We start from the raw sequence: 18,421 nt of genomic DNA on the forward strand, positions 1-18,421 counted from the left end.
CAGCTATAAGTAATAATGAAATGCTTCTGCTGCTGGGCACTTCCCCATTGTATGATGTCATTGTGCACACATACAATGATGTCATTGCCCATCTCCAATTCCTGCCAACATATATAATATGAAGAAGACTTCAGCCTCTACTCATTATGTCCCTAAATAACAAGCAGCTAAACATTTGTAAAACACAAGAATTGGGTCTTCCACTCTGAGGAAGAATACTAGAAAAAAAAACCCCTCTGTATACTCCACATAGAATAGATATAATGGGATTGGAACACTTAATTATAATTATGCTTTAAGTGAAGGTCAATTTTGAAGAATTAGTGCCCGGTTTTTAATAATCCTATTAAAAACAAGGGCACTTTAATTAATCAAAATTGACATTTCACTCTTTTTCTTCAAAAACGTACCTTTTCATTCTGGCAGCCGCTCCAGCGATTCCCACGGCTGCTGGAAGCCTCTGCAGACGTCAGAAATGATGAATCCGGCTTCCTCCAATCACGGCTTCCCCCCCCCCCCGGGGGAATCTTGGCCTGATGCAACGCCGTATTGGAGGAAGCCGGATTCATCATTTTGGACCCGTGAAGACGACTTGCGACGGGCGGAGGAAGTGCTGGAGCGGCTGCCAGGATTAAAAGGTACGTTTTTGAAGAAAAAGAGTGAAATGTCAATTTTGATGAATAAAGTGCCTTTGTTTTTAATAGGATTATTAAAAACCGGGCACTAATTCTTCAAAATTGACCATTACTTTAAGCATAATTATAATTAAGTGTTCCAATCCCATTGTATCTCTTCTATGTGGAGTATACAGAGGGTTTGTTTTCTAGCATTCTTCCTCAGAGTGGAAGACCCAATTCTTGTGTTTTACAAGTAACTGATAATAATAATAATAATACCTAGATATGCTTAGGAGCAGCAATGTGCTACTGGAAGACAGTTGCTGATTCGTGGCTGCACATATATGCCTCTTGTTATTGGTTCACCAAATGTGTTCAGCTAGCTCCTAGTAGTGCATTGCTGTTCCTTCAACAAAGAATGAGAACAAAACAAATTTGAAACTTGTTTAAAATTGTATATTCTACCTGAATCATGAAAGAAAATTGTTTGGTTTCATATCTGTTAAAGAGAAAATGTAATCTTGTTTTTGTAGAGGAGTTAAATGTGTTGTGGTGTCATAAAACCAGAGAATTTATCCCTAGAGTGTTCAAGTAGTTAATTCTTAAATTTACAAACATATTTTAAAAATATAGACTAGGCCTTTGGCCTAGTCTTTTTCTAAGGAGGACACTCCCATGTAGCCTTTGATTGGTGTATGATAGGACACACCTTAAGTGAATTAAAGTGAATGTAAATTTTGATGCTAAAGTGCTAGGTTTTTAAAAATTCGCTTAAAAACAGGGCCACTTTAATTCATCAAAATTTACATTTCCCTCATGCTGTGAAAAAAACTTACCTTTTAATCTTGACAGCAGCTCCAGCTTCCTCCACCCGTTGCAAAGCCTCTTCCTGGGTCTAAAATGATGAATCCGGCTTCCTCCAATCACTGCATTGAATCAGACACTGTTTCCCCGGGGGGGGGGGGGGGGAGCCGTGATTGGAGGATGACCTATCCATAATTTCTGAAATGGCTTGCAACGACCGGAGGAAGAACTGGACACTTTAGCATCAAAATTTACATTCACTTTAAGTATACAATGGGAGCCAACAGTTACTATACACACTTTTTTATCTTCCTCACCTCCTGGAAGCATCTGATGAAGAGAGAGAGGAGAGAGAGAGAGAGAGAGAGAGAGAGAGAGAGAGAGGAGAGAGAGAGAGAGAGAGAGAGGAGCATTGGAGGACTGAACTAGCTGAGTATATTAGCATTCTTGTGCATTTACCTTGGATACATTCTCTTGTTCACTATGTTTAGTTAAAATTGCTTAAGCTGGGTTTGTTTAAGATAAAGTTGCCCTGTATAATTTGGACTGGGTGTTGTAGCTCTTGGTATTTCTTGAGACTTGTTTTATATTTTGTAGCTTATAGATCATTGTTAATCTTCATACCTATATTATTTGTCCTTCCAATAAAATAATTTAAAAAGTGGACAACCCCTTTGGTTTAATATTCTGGTACTAATTACCATTACCACCACATGTGTGAGGTAAGGAGATGAATGTGTGTGTGAGGTAAAGATATGAATGTGTGTTGTAAGGGGGTTGTTGTGGGGGAGGCAAAAGGATAGACAATAAAATAAAGGCCCTAAGGCTATCTGCTGTTTACAGATCTGCATCACAACTTTATATACACTTAGATATTTTACTGTTTGGAGCTGTGGAACTTCAGAGAATGCATGCAAGTATGTAATTTTTCTTTGGATTGCTTTATGCTTATCCCAGACATTCTTGAATTCACTTATAGGGGTTGAGCGGACATGATTCGCTGTAGTGAATCATGTCCGCTTAAACTCGCTAAATGCCAACAGCCGTCAATCATCCTGATCATATGGGATCGGGATCATTAAAGTCTGCCCCCGAAGTTAAAGAGTAGTGGTCTTATGACCACTGCTTCTTAACTTCCATTTCAGGCGGACCTGAAACGATGGGGCTCTGAAACAGCATCCGCTGCTTAATAAATGGACCCCATAGTATTTGTCCAGTTGATGTCTACTCCATGGGGTTGATTTATTAAGCAGCGAATGCTGCTTCCGACTCACTACGCTTCAGTTCCGTGGTTGAGGTGGCGGACAACAATCAGCCCGATCGAATACGATCGGGTTGATTGACACCCCCTGCTAGCGAATCTGCAGGGGGCAGTATTGCACCAGCAGTTCACAAGAACTGCTGGTGCAATGATAAATCCTGGCAACGTATGCTGTCAGCATTTATCGATGTGCGGCAGACATGATTCACTATAGCGGATCATGTCTGTCCGTGCCATGATAAATTTACCCCTATGAATCACCTGAATCACCCACCATTCCTGTAAATGATTTTATATGCATATTACTATCACTATATTTTTACTGCTACTGATTTGGTGAATGATGAATTGTGAATAAGATTAATAATAAATTAATCTCTCCACAACTCATTGTGTATTTTACAAAAATGATTCACTAAGATGTAACAAGATGCTACTTAGTTAAATTAAAATTTTCTATAACATTTTAAAAATTTCCAAAAAGTACTATACAGGTGGCCCTCGTTTTACAAACGGTTCAATTTACACTGTTTCAGAATAACAACCTTTTTTTCCAGTCATGTGACTGCTATTGAAAAGCATTGAGAAGCAGTGCATTTATTAAAATAGCCAGTAGGTGGAGTTTTCCTCTTGTGTTGCAGCAAAGCCAAGCAAGCTGAAATTAATCAATTTAACCAGACCTGAGCTATCGAGCAGATTTCAAAGGAACAAGATCTTCATGTCCATAAATCAGTCCAGATTGGAATGCATAGAAAGAACTGTTTGCAGAAAAATGCAAGTGAAGTCTGTGTTGTGTGATTATTTTATTAGGTTTATAATGCTGTTTAGCAAATGTTTTTGTTCATTTAACTTAGTTTAATTATATATTCTGTGTTGTGTGATTATTTTATTCGGTTTATAATGCTGTTTAGCATTTAAAGTCTTCATTTCAAAGCTTTAAAAATAATGTATTAGGTGTTACTTATGACAATTTTGAGAGGGACCTGGAACCTAACTCCCTCACTTCCCATTGACTTACATTATAAACTGGGTTTCAATTTACAACTATTTTGATTTACAACCATTCCTTCTGGAACCTAACCCCGGCGTAAACTGAGGGCTACCTGTATATATTTCCAAAATTAATAAAAAATTGTCACATTCACTTGTAGCTCTTAGTTTAATTAATATAATTATCTTAGTATATATATATACATAACATAAATAGTTTTTAATATTAAATAGTGTGATCTAAATCTTCAAACACACTTAAAGTTTATACAACATTTTCTTTATGCGATGCTTGTTTTAATTCCTTAAGAAGTAGCTAAACTGCATATTCACCATCATTATACAGTGTTATGATCAGGAGTTGTCACTTTTTCCCATGAACGTGATCAGCTGATTTAATTCACATTGCTGGGATATTGCTACTGGTGCTTTGCTTATGAATAAGTTATTATACATTTTACCTCAACCTAATTTTTATACAATGCTAAGAGCTATTAATGTATTCACAGTGATTAATTACACTGTGTTTAGTGGCAGTTGTGACCTGTAATGTTCACCTTTCAATCTCTGAAATCGATTTAAAAAAAAAAATGCATTTCCTCACCTGTCTGTTACGTTCATCCATTATCCTCGTGATCTGAATCTTTTTTCTCCCCATAGTCCCCGTTTTCCTTTTTTCCCTCGTCCTCAAAGCTATGTATTTCCCCTCTTCTTATCTTCTTCTCTCTCCTTTGCAGCCTTTCTTTTAACCTTTTAACAATTCTTTCACCTTCCAATGTATACTTTTCAGTTCACAGATCCTGGCATCCGTTCCTATCAAGATAAAGAGTGTTAATGCAAATAAATATTACATTATTGCATAAACAGTACACTACAAATAAAAGTGCAGTAGAGACCATGTATCATGCACTAGGTCAAGGCCTTTTCTTCAGTGAAACTGTGATTTCCAATTATAGTAAATGTCATGACAGATCTTATCTGTTTTGTCACAACATACTCAAAATCTATTGAAATGTTTTTGATAGTTTTTAAACTTTTAAATGAAGAAAAAAAACAATAATATATATATATATTTCTTCAATTAGTGTATTTTTTTTAAACATATATATATATATATATATATATATATATGTGTGTGTGTGTATTGCAAGTTTACAAATCGTTTTGACTTCTCTCACAAGCAGATACATTACTTAAAATATATTCAAATAATTTATTAATAGTGATCATTATCTTGTATTTGTGACAGTGACTTCAACTGCATTGTACAAAGACTACAGAACTACATGACAGTACAGATTACACACACTGATATAAAATTAGTTGAGGTCATGCACTTGACAGCTTACAATCTATGCAACACAGAGGGTGCATTCCACTTAAATAAAACAGTGCACACCGGCACACAGCTTATGCATATAATACAGTTACATTACAATACATTACATTACATATACAGATACACACACATATATAGATCTGAGGATGTGGCTTTATTTAAAGGGTTGGGGTCAAGCGCCCCACCATCTTTAAATTTCACCAGCTGCCACTGGATCAAGAGACATTTTTATATTTACTGAATAATGAAGGAATCTATAAGCATAATTTGCAGCATTAAAGTAAAAAGTATGTTTTAATTTCTAGATCTCATAATCAGAGCAAGCATTGTGTTATCTGGCAAGAGTTTCTGTTACAATCCTTTAGACTAAAAATCAGATGTTTACTAAGTTGACCAGTTTTCCAAGACACCATTTAAAGGGACATGAAACCCATATGTTTTCTTTCATGATTTAGAAAGAGCATGCAATTTTAAATAACTTTCCAATTTACATCTAATATCTAATTTTCTTCATTATTTTGATATCCTTTGTTGACAATCATATCTAAATATGCTCAGTAGCTGCTGATTGATGGCTGCATATAGATACCTCATGTGATTGGATCCCCCATGTGCATTGCTATTTCTTCAACAAAGGATATCTAAAGAATGAAGACATATCCTAGCCACTGCCTCACCAACCTCTGACGTCACTGCACGTCACTGAGAGAGATATATATATATAAATATATATATGTGTGTGTGCACATACACACACACACACATATATATATATATATATATATATATATATATATACACATATATATTTACTACATCACATAGACTAATAGTTACTCTACAACAGTGTTTTTCAACCAGTGTGCCGTGGCACACTAGTGTGCCGTGAGAGATCCTCAGGTGTGCGACAGCAGACTGACAACAGTGTGACATATTTTTTAAACTTTGCTTGTTTTTTACTCCCAGTGCAGGGGTAGTTTGTAGGAGGCATGGCATAACAGCACAATACATACAGTATGTGTGTGTTTGTGTGTATGTGTATATATATATATGCTGTATTAGGCTACAATGTGTGATTTTTTTTAAAAAAAAAGGTTAAAAATCACTGCTCTACAACATCTATTAGCCACAGTGTAGAATTCTCACAATATGTGATGTAACAATAAACCCATGCCTTGGCAATTTAATCTATTGTTTGGCTCCAATTCAAAGCTTCTGAGGTAGAAAAACTGGCACACACTGGAGATGATCTCTGAGACACTGCTGGTTTCTTTGAATGAACACAGCTAGTGTATCAATTCACTTATTCTCCTTATTTGAACTAGCAATTTTAATAAACATCTCTTGGCTAGAGTTGGCTTTTTTTATGTTTTATTTTTTTACTGTCTTGCACAGAATAGCAGCTAATGTTTTTTTTTATATTTAAACTGAGATTTTAGAGCGCTGGTTTCTTAACTGTTCATAATATATACTAGTATAGAGGAGATTTTGACACTCTATCCCTCATATATTTACATCTAATCCAATATGTCAATTAAAATAAAGTACAATTTATCTAAAATAAAATAATAAAAAAATTATTGAATTAAAATTAAAAAATAAATTAAAAATGTTAGTACATATTTTAACATATGTTCTACATTCAAAATTGTTAAACTTTTAAATGTATGATACTTAAATACATTTTTAAACACGTTGTGCATCAAATGCTTTGAAAATAATGGAAAAATTTGATTTTACTTTTTAATATATATACCCTGCTGAGTGTATTACAGTAAATTTTACTTACTCATATTTAAAGGTTATTTAAATAAATGATCCATGTGTTTTGAACAATTATATATTGGATCAAATATGAGTAAAATCATTGTTACATGGATATTTATTTCTTTGATACAAACACTGATTCAATCCAATTTAATATATACATAATGATTTTGAACAGCCTGCACTTCACAAGCATTCCTCATACAGCATGACGTTACTAAACTGGATTACTCTTGTACTTTTGTTTTGACAGTCTTCTTACCTCAAACATTAAGTTAAAAAAGTGTTTCCCGAGCACATGCACGACCAAAAAGATCTTAATAGGCTTTCTCTGTAACCGTAAGCCAATATGCTAATCCTCATCAAAGGCATATGGAACTGTTTCATTTCCTTTCTTTCAGCTGAAACCAGTGGCACTGTTCTTTTACAGCACTGTGCCTGTGTAAGCTCCTGTTCAAAGTGGGGTTGAAGGTCAAAGTGGACAGCTTACATGATTGGTTAGCAGGATGAAAGCTGCTTTATGGATCACGACTCTGGAACCCAGTGTGGAAGAAATCACTGATCTGCCAGGAAAGATACAATTCTCTCCCAGTACAGTAACAGAATGTTCAGTCCCTCCCACAAAGCTTATCAGTTCTACATTTCAAGACTTTCAAACAAAACATATTTAACAACCTGAAGTATCAGCACATAACTGATAGAAAATACTAATTCAAATCTTATTTTAATATTTTGTATTATTTTTCTAATCCATTAACCAAAACTTGTATTCATTGAAGAACAAGAAATTTGAAATATAAAGGTAACTTATTTGTAGTATTAGTGCTTCTAACATTAGTTGCAGTAAAAAAGTGAAATAAAATATTTTTTTGAATATACTGATTGTTTTTAGATTGCAAACTCTCCTATTAGCAGAGATGACAGAAGCAAATACTTTTGTGCTGCTAAGAAATGAACGGTGAGTTACAATAACATTATTGAGTCAGCTTATTAAACCTCTGTTCATCAGACGTGTTAACAGATACAAAAGCGTTCTCTGTCTTTATTTTTAGTTGGCCCCGTAAAAGGTAATTCACTTTTGTGATTGTTTTTTATTCCCTAAATAATTCTTTTATAAATGTGGAATATAATATATATATATATATATATACTATATATATATATATATATATATTCCCAAAATATCTACTCTCTCACCCTTATACGTTATAAATAAGTCACTATTTGACTAAAGTTTTATTATTTATTTAAAGGGGACATTGTAAACTAAATTTTTATTTGCATAAATGTTTTGTAGTTGATCTATTTGTAAAGCCCACCTGTGAGTGTTTTTGTAAAGATGTATAGTTTTGCTTATTTTTAAATAACATTGTGCTGATTTTCAGACTCCTAACCAAGCCCCAAAGTTTTAAATGTATACTGATGTATACAGACTCCAGCTTGTTTCTGTTTGTATAATGGGTCTTTTTATATGCAGGGAAGTGTGGAGGGGGAGGGTCTGCTCTCAGACCCATTTAATGGGTGTCCCCAGTCTAACCCCATAAACAGTGCTAAACTGGAGCTTCTAAGTAAGATTTTAGAAGATTTTTATATTGGATTTTTAGATCAGTATCTGTACATATTTCTTCTTTATAGTAGTGTCTATTACATGCAGTTATATGAAAATTGGTGTATACTGTCCCTTTAAGTATTTATCATCTCTATGACTGTAAACCTCTCTTTCTCTAGGGGCAGGATATGTACTCCCACCAGAGGCAGAACTACCATTGGTGCAGCACGTGCAGTGCACCAGGGGCCCAAGGGTTTGGGGGGCCGTCAGCCAGTATATACATAAGTGTGTACAGCATGTGTACAATCCTAAGACATGGGAGCCTTTAATTAGAGCAGGTTAGTGCTTATCTATCCTCTAAAATCATTATATAGAGCAGCGTGTAAATTATTAATATTGCTAATAAGTTACCTTTTGGGGGCCCAAATAAATATTTTGCCCCAGGGCCCTCTGTTGACAAGGTCTGCCATGACTCCCACCACAAAGATATACAGCTACCAGGGTGACAAGGGCAAGGTGGGTAAACAAGACCTCCAAAAGGTTTCCAGTTAAAGGGCCACTGAACCCAAATTTCTTTGTGATTCAGATAGGAGCATGCAATTTTAAACAACTTTCTAATTTACTACTATTATCTACATTTTCTTCATTCTTTTGATATCTTTATTTGAAAAGCAAGAATGTAAGTTTAGATGTCGGCCCATTTTTGGTGAACAACCTGGGTTGTTCTTGCTGATTGGTGGATTAATTTAACCGACCAATAAACAAAAGCTGTCCAGGGGTCTGAACCAAAAAATAGCTTAGATGCCTTCTTTTTCAAATAAAGATAGCAAGAGAACGAAGAAAAAATTGATAATAGGAGTAAATTAGAAAGTTGTTTAAAATTGCATGCTCTATCTGAATCATGAAAGAAAAAATGTGAGTTCAGTGTCCTTTAATTTGACAAAATCACCATTATCAGACCAACCAATACACATGGGTGCGGACTATAAATTACTGGGGAATAATATGATTTTATTTTTCCTTATCTTTATGTTATGTCCCTATCACTACTGGCACCTAAACTAGCCCATTCAGCTAACTGAAAGGCCATAGCGGCAAGTAAAATATATGTTATTAAGCAATTTTGTTTCTTAAAACATGTACATATAGATAACCACGCACACATATATGCACTATGTGCTGTACATTAGGCAGGTGTGTATGGTTACATTAAAAAAAAAAAATTGAATTCCGTACAATTACTTCTAAAATAGATATAAACTACTGGTTACATTATAGATATATATATTTACTGAATAGAACACATTAGGTAATGATTAGGCCAATATTGATAATAATGCTATACAGATGCTTTAAATTATTTTTCTAGTCATTTTATTTGCAGTAGAATTCAGAAAAAGTTGCCTGTAACCTCTTCCCAAGATATATATATTATTTTGCAGGTTTATGCTTCTGTTGCCAATCAACCTCCTGAGTTTAAAATTTATTTGCTACCTTCCATCCCACCTAATTTGTGAAGCCATTAGCAATTATTCCATTGGCAGCTCAGTCAGGGAGTAAATCTATTGTGATTTAAACTCCCTTGAACAAGCTCTAAGTGAGCTATCATTTGCAATCTTCGTTCAGGCAGGAAGAAAGTGATTGAACATGTTAACTTTTTTTTTTTCACGGTCACATGTCAGTTTAAAGGATCTCTAATAATGTATTCTTTTTAGACAGAGAAGTAATATATCGGAACTAACAATTTGTCAATGTAAAATCACTTCAAAATATTGTGGAAATGGATTTAATAAAATATGATTTCATAGCAGTTTTTTTCAATAATAATGAAAGCAGAACATTAACAAAACAAGTTATCTAATTTGCATAAAATAATCTGGCCGATATATACTGCAACGTTAAAACAAAACCATATTATTTCCTTTTTTGTCTTGCACATACAAATACACACAGACACACATAAACAAACACACACACTATATATAATATACTGCATATATATATATATATATATGTGTGTGTGTATATATATATATATATATATATATATGTATAGTAGGGTCTGTTTTTTATATATATATATATATATATATATATATATATACACACACACACAGTATATTAATGTTTTGGGGGACACAGCTCCGTTTTTCAGACCAATGTTGGTCCTAAATACAGGAGCCAGGAGCTGTGTACCAGAAACGTCACGCTAATAAACCATAGGAAGATTATTTAAAGTCCAGTGAGTGCGGGTGCTTCTTATCAATTATCTACAACAGTTTTCCTGACACCCTGGCAGTTGTAATTTATATACATACAAACACACAGATTTGTAGATTTGTATTTAAATATATGCATTTAAAGTCTTTCTAAAAATCACACTGAAAAAAATGTAAAACAATTTTATATGTTTGAAAAAAAAAAACATTTTGTTTATTATTAGGCATATTGGTAATTAATCTTCCTTAAACACACAATTAACCATATACACATACACTCACACACAAACATATATATTTATACACGTACATACACACACATGTACATGCACACATACACACGTACACGAACACACACGCATATATATATATATATATATATATATATATATATACAGGTACATACACACATGTACACGCACACATACACATGTACACGAACACACACGCATATATATATAAATATATATATATATATACAGGTACATACACACACATGTACACGCACACATACACATGTACACGAACACACACGCATATATATATATATATATATATATATATATACAGGTACATACACACACATGTACATGCGTACACACACAACACACATGCACACACACACACATGTACACACACACACACACATATATATAATATATTATATCCTTGAAACGCCCCTATGTATAGTATATTCAGCATGGAATATAGCAGTTATTAGTTTAATTTATTGGTCAAAATATGTTTCATATATATATATATATATAATATATACAAACACATATATATGTATATATATGCACACACACACACACACACACACATATATATATATATATATATATATATATATATATATAAAAATAATCATTTAGGCAGACACTCACTAGATTTTTCAATGTAATCACACTTTTTTTTTATGGCAGCATTACATAGCACTACATAAATATGCAACAGAATCCTTATCTAAATAACCACAAACTGGGCATAAATCGCACAGACATATCTTGATTTCACTTATTCCACCATGCCTTTGGCAAATATCTAAAATTAGATATGTTGCCTGTTCTTAAAATCTCAGTTTAAAAATATTTTTGGACAGAAGTATGTGGATTTACGGAAATGTGAATAGGGCTATCTACTTAGAATATTTTATAAAAAATATAAACAAATAAAAAAAATAGACAAAATGTAGAAAATTGTGAATCAGTGAACAATGTGCAATGATTCGCTTTTGACTTTTTGCAAGGCAAACATAAAAAATCAGACTGCTCACTTAAAAAAATAAGGAACTGAAGTTTAGCAGCTTCTGTTCACCGTATGTTGTGGCGAGATCACAGGAGCAGAAGGAAGAGGTGATTTAAGTTTCTGCTAGAAAAAAAAAAAAAAATGTCAGATGGACAGAAGCTGATCATCTGCCCAGAAATGAATGTTTTTTAAATGTCTATATTCTGTCTTATGTAGTTTAGAAGAATCTTAACAGAATAGCAGGAAACACACACCAAGTGGTCACGGAAGGATGTGATGTCAGCAACCACGAACAATAAAAGGTGTAAAGGTGCTTCCTTCCCTAAACTGTTCCAGAAGTACAAAATGGGAACCAAAACTCTATACTTCCTTCTCTGTGCAGAAATGTCTGACTATGCCCTGCAGCAGTACCCTTAAACACATAAGCACATCAAGAAAGGTGCAATTACAATTATCATTTCAAATGTCAAAATGTGTTAGAATAAAAAGAGAGAAAATTAAATACATTTAAAGGATTGGGCAAAAAGTATTTTTTGATGTTGATACAAAGAACTGCAAACTTAAAGTGTGAATTAGTTGATTTGTATGGAAATTAGTTAATGTACATGGGAATACGTTTTATTGTTTAACATGTCAGTGTTTTATCCATGACTTTTTTTGTGGGTGCACCACCCGGCTGATTTTACTGACACACACCCGGTGGCATTATGAAGTAGCTGGGTGGACAGTGGTAATTTTTTCTAATATATATCATTTTCTGATCTCCAAAGCACAAATTAATTGCACAATTTAATATAAAATGTATTTAACGATAACTTGAGCAATACAAATTGAACATGTTAATATTAGCAAATTTGAGCTTAAAGGGAAACTGAACCCCAATTATTTCTTTCATGATTCAGATAAGGCATTCAATTTTAAGCTAATTAATTTCTAATTTTTCTCCTATTATCAAATTTTCTTCATTCTCTTGGTATCTTTATTTGAAAAGCAAGAATGTAAGTTTAGATGCCCGCCCATTTTTTGTGAACAAACCTGGGTTTTCTTGCTGATTAGTGGATTAATTTAAACCGACCAGTAAACAAGTACTGTCCAGGTCTGAACCAAAAAATAGCTTAGATGCCTTCTTAGGAGAAAGTTGCTTAAAATTGCATGCCTCTATCTAAATCACAAAAGAAAAAATTTGGGGATCAGTGTCCCTTTAAGCCTCAAATTTGCTAATATTAAAAATGTTCAATTTGTATTGCTCAAGTTATCGTTAAATACGTTTATATTAAATTGTGCAATTAATTTGTGCTCCGGAGAGCAGAAAATGATAAAATATTAGAATAAATTACACTGTCCCCACCCAGCTACCTCATAGTGCCACCCAGCTAGCAATATTTTCTGTGGAGAACACTGCATTTATTTTAGATACTACTTGAACTTTAGATCAAATGGTATATTAGGTATATTTAAGTCAAATGTATACAATGCTTTCTTAGTTCTGCCAGGAAAAGGGCACTTATGATATATATATATATATATATATATATATATATATATATATATATATATATATACTGTATATATATACTGTATATATATATATATAAATATATATATATATATATATATATATGCGCGTGTGTTTGTCTAATATAAATTTACAAGAATACACTATAGTACTAAACAGAGCTTCTTTTTGTCAAGTTTGTGAACAAGTCTCTGTCCACAAACCACAAATACAACAGTGTGAATTGCTCCTACGTTTTTAATTTCAACAGCTTTAACTTATCTATTTCTAGAAAAATAAAAAATTAGACTAAGCAAAAATGTAATTCTGTACATCATTTAAATATCATACTTTTTATTGTGATAAAGTAACACGATCTAACGAATATGTATTAGCTGCTGTTTTTAATTTTTTTTTAATTTAAAGAAATATAAATTACATTGTGTCATTAATATGGCTAATAAACAGACTGTGCATAGAAAAACATTCAAGGTTTTGCACTCCATGTAGAAGAAAAAAGCGTGATAACACAGTAACAGCTGAGTGAGAATACATTCACTGGTATACAAATAAATGCTTGAGTGTATGCTGTGCATAAAGTAATCAACTTTAATTTTCATTAAAATACATCTAAAAAAATTATACTTTCTTATAAGACAATCAAAAACCAAATTACCTGCTCATCTTCCAGTATCATTAAAATCAGTGTGCTCCAGAATGTGGCCATAAAGAAAACTAACAGATTTACTATTTTCCCCTTTAAGGGACGATAGAAAAACATGATCATGGTTGTTGTTCTCTCTCTGTGCCTTAAAAGTTTCATACCATGAGGCCGATTTATCAATGTCTGTCCGACATGATACGCTGTAGCGTATCATGTCCGACAGACAACGCTGAATGCCGACAGCATACGCTGCCAGGCATTTAACATTGCACAAGCAGTTCTGGTGAACTGCTTGTGCAATGCTGCCCCCTGCAGATTCTCAGCCAATCGGCCGCTAGAAGGGGGTGTCAATCAACCCATTCGAATAGGATCGGGCCGATTGATGTCCGCAGCCTCCGAGGCAGCAGGCCAGTTAAGGAGCAGCGATCTTAAGACCGCTGCTTCATAACTGCTGTTTCCGGCAAACCTGAAGGCTCACATGGAATCAGGGGCATCGGGGACCATTCGTCCCTTGATAAATCGGCCCCTATGACTTAAGTCATAACTTCAGCTTGATTTCACAAGTCAGACTTAATTCAATGCTTTTTACCTGACTTTAAAGAGACGTTAAACACCAAATACATTTTATAAGCATAGTATTGAGGTTAGTCATGGGTGCAGCCATGTTGTAGTTTACCTTTCACATAATTCTAGTGCTCATTTGTTTGCACATGTGAAGCAACTGTCCTTAAGATACCTGCAGTGTAAACTAAGATCCAAAATGGTGGCACCCATAGTTAAAAGGTGGCAGAGTTTAATATCCCTTTAAAGAAGTCAACCTATGTGAACAGAAGCTATAGGTCAGTGAAAAAGACACAGGCTAATAGCTTCATACAACAATGGAATATGTATCCCAACAAACATGATTAACTGCTGCTGTATTTATCTTATTGTATGTAATATAAAAGTGTTTAAAAGAACCAACCAGAAAATAATTATATGCTCTATACTATGCTTGGGTTTTTTCTATGTCATCCACCCACCAAGTAATATACATAAATTAAAAGACATATGGGTGGGGGGCGGAGCCGACTGCAGAGAGCACCAGACATGTTTCTATGAGGCTCCTGACTTTTTCATAAAATTATATGATTTAACTAATCCATAAAGAGCTTAAAATTCTGCTTTGGTGCTGCAGAGAACAACTACTGTCTATTATACTACTAAGGAGCCTGGAGATAGGTTGGTGGCTGAAAGTATAGCTGATATTTCTCCTGAAACAACGCCACATGGACTTCGCTGGCGCTACTAATATGGAGGCCCTAGACTCCTGGGAGCGACGCACTCAACAACTCCTAAAGAGGCATTATCAAAGTTTGGAAGCAGACCTATGATGGTACTCTCTGCCTGCACACTACTCCCGGAATGCCTAATTACGGACACTGTCTCTGTACAATACTACAGACCCAGCACTGCATCTACAGTCGAGTTCGTGCGCAGCACTGAGCGGCCTTCGCAGCAACAGCTACATATCACCCTAACAGAGTTCAGGAGCGTGAAGTCGGATCGAGGGCTGTCTAGCACTCAGAGCCAGAAAGATGCGGAAGCCCATGAGTTGATATGCGGCAATGATCTAATCACCCTGGTATGTACCTCTACGCAGCGGGAGGCACGAGCAACGCTAGCTTTGGACTTACCCTCTGTACAGGTCCTGCTCACCATCCCGCTGAAAAGATTCTCCTTGCTCGTTGGCACACTGCACTTGGGACTGCAAGTGGCTGTAATAATCCTTAGCCTGCAATGTTCAGATTCCATGGGGCCCTGGACCATCTTACTAGCGGGACTCTCTAATAGGCAGAATAGCAGAGTTGGGATCGGCTAGCTGCTCTGAGATTGTTTGGTACGTGGGTCTGGCACTTCACAATACATCAGTACTGCCTATTCTGGAATCTTACACATTACTTTAACTCTCTTGCACAAATTGTAAAAATGACGACCCTAAGGTTTGATGAGAACTTGTTGAGCCATTCCAGATATAACTAGACCGATACTCTAAACCCATGGATACTCATCTTGGCAAAATTAGAATCTTTCACATTGCAGAGACCGTGCACGCTTTCACAGGTTATGCCACTGATGCTGTTGTACTTGGTAATGGACAACTAAGGTCTCTGTGGGATCTCCTATTGTTACTTGGTCATGCTGATATTTCTTTTATTGTTGACTGCCTACATATATGTTTGCTCCTCATATAATATTGAATGCCTCCTGTTATACTGTGTTGTACATTTGATACTATGCCCCTGTATATTTCCATATTTATCTACCAGAGGAATCCCACAGTCTATAAGCCAGGCTCCTTGGTAGGCTGACCGACTTCATAATATGTCCATAGATGTACAAGCCAAGTGCCTGTACACTTGATACTGTTAACTCCGTCTTTACTTAGGACTATTAAGCCATATTTTCACATTGTACACGTTACCTTAGACTATATACTATAGGCTGTGATATACTATGGTCTACCTCCTCCCTTCGGGCCCTTTATGCCAGTGTGTTGCAGCATGAGAAATATTAGTAATGCCCATCCAAGCTACCACCTTATCTCCTTGAAGTGCCTCACTGGATAGATATTGGAGACGTCACAATTCCCTCCTCATAAATGACATTTGTTACATGCTGAGAGTTGTTCGTTATGTAGCTGGCAGATCCTTATGTCCTCTATTTACACATCTGTTTTATATGAGAAGTTTGTTTATTATGACTTAAGTTACCCTGAGGGAAATTTTCAATTGTGATGTCACTCCTATCTATGGCTCCCATCTTTGTATACCTAGGATATATATGGGAGATATATTGCAAGACGCTTATTATATTTAATTTTTCCAGAAAATGATTTTCCCTAGGGTGATTTTATGGTTTGTATAAATTATCAGCCACTGCTGGGCCCCTCCCTCCCCTTTCCCGCGGTACTGGTTCGCCTGTGGGTCATACCCCACTCCTTTTTCCCTGCATCGCCTATAGCTGGGCATTTCCCCAGGAGAGGAGCTCACCCAGAAGTCCCTATTTCCATACATACTAATATCCCCCCTCCACATAACTTTCTTGAGAGCTACCCTTATTCATCTTATAAGAAAGCTGATTTACTAGTATTAAGTAGTTGTCCAGGACTCAGTCGCCTTCTGTTTAACTACGACCCCTCATTATATATAGTGATAAATAATAACTTCTAGCAACCAACTTCCATTTTCTATTGACCCCCCAGGAGAATTTAGATATCTAATTGTATAGAGCATCCCCTCATAGGGTTTCATCTGCACGCCATCCTCCTATCCTTACAGAAACGCGCCAAAGCTTTCCAATATAGCCGAATAGGGCCTTCCATTTAGCCCCTCAACTACGTATATAAATTGCTAGGACCTTGGGCAATTTCTGTTCCCCCTATTAACTACATAAAACAATAGATTGTCCCCTGAAGTCCACCCCTTTAACTATATATTTCACTCTATAATCACCCCTAGCACTTCCTTATTTTGATATAATCTAAGGCTTCCGCCGCCCCATTTCCCCTCCCCACTCCACTAAGAGCGGCTCTTGCCCGCTGGACTCCCTTTCCCCTCCCGCCAACTTGTCCAAAAGCGACCAAGCAATAGCTAATCTCCACTTGCCTCAATTTTCCTTTTTTATTTTATTAAATAACCACTAGAGTCGCAATGTGGAGACCAAATTTATTATTCATGGTAACATAAAAATGAGGTTTCATATCATTTGTGGTTTTAACCAGCTATTCATATCTTTACAATACTACTTTTTTGACTAGATATTTGTTACACAGTTTCTTTACTCACAATTGTACAATAAGAATTCCAGATATAGCTCCATACTACATAACTACTGTTTTGTTATTCTTCTGGAGAACAGAATCCATGCCCAGAATTGTTATAGTTTTTATTTCTTCATTATGTTTTTGAGTATACTACATATGTTCCAATGTTAAACTCTTATTGTCAATGGATGAACATTTCTGTAATGTTTCTTATAACCTCAATAAAAATACTTAAAAAAAAAAAAAGACATTGGTAGATGTTTTGAATTTAAATAATTGTAAGATTACAAGTTCAAGGCATTCTGTGAGTATCAGTTCCCAGACTTCATGGGACTTCATGGGATCAGTTCTCACTGAATTAACAAAATAATTTGAACCTGAAACTCCCTTGAGCTACTTCTATAGAAAGTATGGGGGTTCTTCAGATGGGAAGTATTACATTGGAGCTGATGGATTTAAAGGACAGTCTAGTCAAAATTAAACTTTCATTATTAAGAGTAGGACTTTTACTTTAAACATCTTTCCAATTTACTTTTATCATCAAATTTGCTTTGTTATCTTGGTATTCTTAGTTGAAAATAAACCTAGGCAGACTCATAAGCTAATTTCTAAGCCCTTGAAGGCCGCCTCTTGTCACATGCTTTTTTATTTGCTTTTCACAAC

General features: G+C 35.1%; 1 protein-coding gene across 7 annotated transcripts in view; it reads right to left on the reverse strand.

The window, feature by feature from the left end:
• The window catches only part of MEF2C (myocyte enhancer factor 2C), a 391,548-nt gene that overhangs the window by 170,262 nt on the left and 202,865 nt on the right, over positions 1–18,421 (reverse strand). For all 7 annotated transcript variants that reach the window (XM_053701486.1, XM_053701484.1, XM_053701483.1 and 4 more), the window contains one exon: positions 4,277–4,485. In XM_053701486.1, the coding sequence (XP_053557461.1) occupies positions 4,277–4,330 (54 nt within the window). In that variant the 5' untranslated portion in view covers positions 4,331–4,485. The remainder of the gene's footprint in view (positions 1–4,276; positions 4,486–18,421) is intronic.

Source organism: Bombina bombina, chromosome 2 (assembly GCF_027579735.1).
Source record: "Bombina bombina isolate aBomBom1 chromosome 2, aBomBom1.pri, whole genome shotgun sequence".
Lineage (NCBI taxonomy): Eukaryota > Metazoa > Chordata > Amphibia > Anura > Bombinatoridae > Bombina > Bombina bombina.